General features: G+C 39.3%; 1 protein-coding gene across 1 annotated transcript; it reads right to left on the minus strand.

The window, feature by feature from the left end:
• Window positions 1–203: 203 nt before the first annotated feature.
• Window positions 204–6,315, minus strand: LOC129246306 (ras-related protein Rap-2a-like). Its single transcript, XM_054885008.1, has 2 exons — window positions 5,917–6,315; window positions 204–548 (listed from the first exon to the last, which is right to left on the minus strand). Exons 1-2 carry the CDS (start codon window positions 6,313–6,315, stop codon window positions 204–206), a joined length of 744 nt encoding a protein of 247 aa, XP_054740983.1.
• Window positions 6,316–6,787: the final 472 nt, after the last annotated feature.

The following is a 6,787-nucleotide window of genomic DNA, read 5'->3' on the forward strand; positions in this document are numbered from 1 at the left end:
AAATAACATTTGATCATTGACAGCTCGCCGCAAATAAATGACACAACCTTTAGCTGTATTGACACACCACCTGTTCACACCCGCCCTATGCTTGTTTTTATCTTGTTCTTCTTGTTTTGTTTTCAAATAAAATCAGTGCAGCTCCTTATATGTATTCAAGGAATTCTCATCACCTTTGCTTCCATGACATCCGTTCATGCCCTTCATGTCATGGTGCATGAGTGACGTTTCAATGTGTATTTGTGTGATGGGCTCTTGCTGGCGCGTGCTGCACCTGCTGCTGCGCTGCTGTAGGAGGGTAGTGACTGCCTGCGCCGCCTCACAGCCGGACTGAGATTGTAGCGAATGTTTGCTTGTGCCAGCAACTCTTTGAAGATCTCCACAATGCCAACATTGTCTTTCGCCGAGCATTCGATGTAGCCGCATTTCCAATCTTCGCACACAATCATTTCGGTCACTTCCTGCTGCACCTGTCGTTCGGCTTCATTTAAGTCCACCTTATTACCAACAATGACGATGGGCACTTTGAGGCCACGGGCCGCAATTATCTGGAGCGAAAAGTAAAGAGAATAAGGTGATGAATGCGAGACAGTTGAGGTGATGCAATTCAGATTCAGTAGATAATATGAATGGATGGATGGATGTATGTATGTATGTTTGTATGTTTTTATAAATGCCACACCCTTTACTTAATTACTATCCACATGGCCTATAAAATTATATTGAATTACAATGGAATTTGAGCGACTGACATTGGTAGAAATGTGTAAGGTCGAGGTCAACACAAATCAAGCATAATAATTATCGCACATTTCATAATAGTACACTTCGAACACTAGGAATTAAACCAATAAGTAGAATTTTCATTTGGTAAAAACATTCAATTTTGTAAGCAGCTCAAATTTTGCGGACAGTGCAAAGCTGGTCACTTATGCCATACCCTCACATTCTTGTTATAAATTCCTACTTTGTACAAAAACCTGATAAACAGAGAGAGTACACTAAAATTTAAAATTAAAGAAGGATATTGACCACTAATCAAATGCAAAGGGTGTATGAAAATATTATATTTTATATATTGTTATGAATACTGCGAGATCGAAAGGATTATTTCTAACAGGTACGGCGGCCGCCGTAGCCTAATGGGTTGGTGCGTGATTACCATTCGGAATTCACAGAGAGGTCGTTGGTTCGAATCTCGGTGAAAGCAAAATTAATAAAAACATTTTTCTAATAGCGGTCGCCTCTCGGCAGGCAATGGCAAACCTCCGAGTGTATTTCTGCCATGAAAAAGCTCCTCATAAAAATATCTGCCATTCGGAATCGGCTTGAAACTGTAGGTCCCTCCATTTGTGGAACAACGTCAAGACGCACACCACAAATAGGAGGAGGAGCTCGGCCAAACACCTAACAGAAGTGTACGCGCCAATTATTATTTTTTTTTTACTTATTTAATCAATTTTCATGCATTTTAATTTTAGCAAAAGATTGTTTCTAACGGTCTAAAAGAAAAATTGATATAACCATCGGTCAATAAGTCCCCGGCTTGACCTCTAGATGGCACCACTAATAGCATATCGATTTTGTTATTTAGTAGTGCTAACCTCTAAAGGTATACTGGTAAAACTGGAGCCTGCTTTAGAGGCTTCAAAACATCGATTTTTTCGTGGATTTTTTTGGGAAGGAAAGAAATATTCGATTGAAACGAAACTTTCAGCTTTTATTTTTATATATTTCAACAGTTTTCTCAAATTTTTTCATTAAAATATATGTCCTATTATGCCTGGTACAAGCATTTTGCTGAGGCGCCTCGAGTGTGATGTGTCGTGCGGCCGGAAAGCAATTTTCATCAGAACCCAAAAAAATTTTATTTTAGTATAGTATAGCTTCTAGTTAAACCAAGAAAATTAAACAAAAAGTGAGAAATTCAACAATTTTTCGCTAATTAAAAAAAAAATTCATTTTTTTGGAAAAACAAATTCACTTTAGATTGTTTAAAAAGTGGGTCAATCATTACTTTCTTAAGGTTTTTTAGGTTCAACTAGAAGAGAATTAAATTCCGAATACAATCAATGTTATCTCGTTTTGATAGGACGTTTAACTTATTCCCTATCTTTCCCTCCAATTAGGAAAAATCGTAAAAATAAAAAACCGAGAAATCGCACTTGGAGCGATCCGACAGCTCGTATACCTGCTCGAGGCTTTCTCACAATTTCTTCTGTAACTCCGAAAATATTTTGAATTTGCTTCTGAAATTTTGAGGAGACATTCTGGGATAGTTTGGGAAGACATTTATGCAAAAATAAAGTCGATTTTTGAAGAATCTAAAGCAGGATACCCCCTTAAGTGACGCTACATTTGCTATTTTTAAAAACAATGAATTCAAAGCAATTTCGGGTGTTGATTTATCATTGCTTGCTTTTGAAAAAAAAATTAATGGCTGAAGCAAATCAATGGCTCGATAAACGTTATCCGGACTCTGCTTCATCGGATAACATCTACTGGCTTTAAACGTGGCCGTACAGACACCGATGATGCTGAACGTCCTAGTCGTCCAAATGAGGCAGTTATTCCAGAAAATATTGAAAAAACCCTCAAAATCTTCATTGGCAATCGCAAGAGTTAGCTGACATCCTGAAGATATCAAAGCGTGCGTTCACTATTTTGCACGAACGGAACAAAAACAACAACGAATTGATGATTCAAATCGCTGTTTGGACATTATTAAGCGGGATAAGTCTGAGTTTTTGCATCGATATGTAACAATGGATGAAACATGGATCCACCACTACACACCAAAGTCGAAACGGTAGTCATCTGAGTGAACTGGGCCGGGTGAAAGCCGTCCAAAGCGACCAAAGACGCAACAGTCAGCTGGAAAGGGTATGGCGTCGATTCGAATGGTATATTTTTTATTAATTATTTGGAAAAAGGCAAAACAATTAATTCTGATTATTACTGGTAATTATTGGATCAATTGAAGGAGAAAATCGCAGAAAAACGGTCCCATATGAAGAAGGAAAAAGTCCTTTTTCACCAAGACAATGCACCGTGTCACAAATCGATGAAAACGATGGTCAAATTGAACGAACTACATTTCGAATTGCTTCCCCGACCAACGTATAGTAAAGATCTGGCCCCCAGCGACTACTGGCTGTTTTAGACCTCAAAAAAATGCTTCGAGGAATGAAATTTCAATCAAATGACGAAGTTATCGCTAAAACTGAAGCGTATTTTGAGGTCAAACATAAATGCTTCTACAAAACAGGCATAGGAAAGCTACAAACTCATGATTGCATCATCACCAAAGGGGACTGCTTTGATGAATAAAGAAGAATTTTTGAAAAAAAATGTTATTTTCTTATCCAGGGCCGGGACTTATTAAAAGTGGCCATAATTGTGGAAGTGGTCTAAGTCATATATTTCTTTGTTAATGAATTGCGTTCGAAAGAGTTACAAAATATTTTTATATTATGCGACATTATAATTTATAATTTGGTTAGCTTTGATTAATGGAAATTTATTACCAATATAAATTTTTTATGAATTTCATACGAAAATGTTCATTGTGTCCATTGTGTTTGGTCTTCCTCTTGTAGGTAAAGACCCAAAACGTGGAATTTAGAATCATCTAAAGAAGTTTTGCAGAACTATAAAATGTACTTTTTCCAAGAAACGCATCTATTGAGTTTTCAGCCAAAAGCAGAATCGCCCGCGGTATTTTTTTATTCATTTTGTTATTGATTCTTCTAGTGACTTCGTCAAAATAAAATCCGGCTGCGATATTCCTTTTACCGAAAATGGCTTTCCCTTCTACAGGGTACGCCAAATTTTATGTCGGTATGAAAACATTGAATAACTTTGAACAAAAAAAACAACGGATTTGTATAAGTGAGGTATTTTTATTTCATTTGGTTGTTTACAATTTACTAAAACTATTTTTTGAATACAATATCAATCAAGTGGCCACCTTCTGCGATCTTTTTTCTGCGTTTGTCATCACCTTGTCAAGCATTTCGGGTTTTACAGCGTCGATTTCGGCACGAATGTTTGCCTTAAGCTGGTCAATAGTCTGCGGTTTGTTGGCGTAGCCCTTACTTTTCAGATAATCCCACAAAAAGAAGTACGGGGGGTTAAGTCAGGTGATCTGGGGGGTCAGTCGATGTCACCTCTTTTTGACACTAGACGTCCTGGGAATTTTCGTTGCAGAAACTCAATTGTTGCATTCGCAGTGTGGCCTGGCGCACCGTCTTGTTGAAAGCAGTAACCGTCTAAACCTTTCTCACGCATTTACAGGTAGATATAAGAAGCCAACATCCATCGATATCGGTTTCCATCGACCGTTTCGTTTTCTCGGTAAAAATATGGCCCAATGATGGTTTTGGCGCAAATGCCGGCCTAAACAGTTACTTTCCGGTCATGCAATGGCGTTTCATGGATCTCGTGTGGATGTTCAGTTCCCCAAATGCGGCAATTTTGTTTATTCACGCTGCCAGAGAGATTAAAGTGTGCCTCGTCAGTCATTAAAATTTGCTTCCAAAAATTGAGTTCAGTGTCAACCATTCGAGCGACCGTTTGGCCGTATTCCAAGCGACGTGAATGGCCTGTCGACAATAATCTTTGTGTCAATTGCACTTTATACGGAAACAAATTTAAATCATCCTTTAAAATGCGCCTCATTGTGGTTTCACTGACGCCAAAATGCTGAGCGCGACGACGATACGACACTGTTGGCTCCTGGACAACGCTCTCCCTCACTGCTACACCAAGTTCATTGGAAGTTTTGACCTGAACATGCATCACTGTAAGCTATTGCGTGTTTTTGAGTAGTTATAATATCCTCTATATGCGCTAAAATGCATGATACTACTTCTTGTGCACCTCTTGATGATGCAGTTTCATCCCATTCATACATCTTAACATTGGCATTATGGAAATTATGGAAGGCCAAGTTGTAAACGTACATATTTCGCTTATAATAGGCTAACAAAACAGATAGTTTAGGGTACGGAAGTGCCTTTTGTAAAGCAAATGAAAATCTATAGTATTCGCTGGAAGTTTCGTTGGCCTTTTTCTAGTCCTCTACAAGGCTGTTCCTAGCTCTTTCGGTATTTTGTAAATGTAAGAATAGAATGAATGTAATGAGAAAACTTTCACACGCCCACTCTCCATGTGACCGTAATTATTCAAAATACTAAAAGAATATATATATCAACAAACAGGGTTAGGTTACGTTAAAGCGGTTGCCCATTGCGAGTCGGAGTGTATGCTCTTAGCCTATGGTGATGCCGCGTGGGGAACTGGTCCTTATCTCTCCTAAAACCTTGATTTCCACAGTACTGTGATCTTCCAATTCATTAAAAAATTGTCTATTTAAAATAGTAAATTTATACCTGGATAGAGCAGGAAATTCAGGAAAAAAAGCCTTAAGTGCATCTAAGATATATATTAGCTATAGCTCTCACTCTCTCCTTTTCCTCTACGTTATATCTTTTTTCTCTCTCGCGGAACGAAAATGCCCAAAACGTTGCATGGCCTTGAAATTTTACTCTCCATTCTCGCTCGTCCATCGACGCCTAAGAGGTTTCACTTCAAAAATATTTGACGAACTATTTCACCGTTTAAATTCAAAGATTTGTAGAGGCGCTATTTTTGGCCAGAAATTGTCAGATTAAATACTCTGGTAATTGGCTACTAACCCGTCAAGGAAATCAGTAAAAATTCACTTAATCATTAGACCTAAGTGTATAAATACAATAGGCCAGTTCATGCTTGCTCATCCAGCGAGGAATGGAAATTTGATGGAATTGGAAATTAAAAGCAATGAAAACAAAAATTAAATATATTTTCTTCAATATTCATATACCTACGCCCGCACAATTACTTCGCTTTCACTTCAGCTCATCACTCACTCACCTGATTCCTTAGCCGTTCCACCTCGTACCATGATTGCTTGTCATCCACAGCATAGACCAGTATGAAAGCGCCCGCTGTTGATATCGACAGGGTACGCATGGCTGGGAATTCATACGAACCGGATGTGTCTAAAATATCCAGCGTTAATGCTGAGCCATCGGGCAGCTCATATTCGCCACGATGCAATTCCTCCACCGTCTGTTTGTAACGCGTTTGAAATTTATCATAAAGGAACTGTGAAATGATGCAAGTCTTGCCGACACGTGCTGCGCCCATCATGACGACACGCCGCTGCTCCTTGCGTATCGTCGAGGCGGTATAGTCGGTGGTAGAAGCGCGTGTGGCGCGCATCATCGCCGTCAGGGAGGGCAAACGGAGACGCTGGCAAGACCCTGGCATGGCCGCGGCTGTGCTTAAACGACCACTCGCTGCCACTGCGCCGCTTAACAGTTGCTGCAGCTCCTGCTGAATACACCAATCACTTGTCTCCCCCGACTATTCGGCTCTGTTTGATGTTGTTGATGGTATTGGCGTTTTCGTTGCACTTGTTCGCTTGTGCTTTTGTGTGTTTGGGTGTTCGAGTGTTACAAATTGTGCTTTTATGCAATGGATGCAATGATAAATAAGCTTGGCGTCTGCGGCACTGTGAGACTCACTCTTGTGTCGTAAAATGTGTCTGCATCAATTATTTCGCTTCGATTTATTTTAATTGAACTGCTGTGAGTCGTGCAGAGCTTTGCTGTATGGGAGTCGATTTTTTTCTTTTTCAATTATTACTGGCCAGAAAAACTACCATCAGCCTTGGTTTTTAATTCAATTAACACAATCTTTTTGCATCATCCATCCAGCTTTTCACTCAACAGAATTACGC

Source organism: Anastrepha obliqua, chromosome 4, assembly GCF_027943255.1.
Source record: "Anastrepha obliqua isolate idAnaObli1 chromosome 4, idAnaObli1_1.0, whole genome shotgun sequence".
Lineage (NCBI taxonomy): Eukaryota > Metazoa > Arthropoda > Insecta > Diptera > Tephritidae > Anastrepha > Anastrepha obliqua.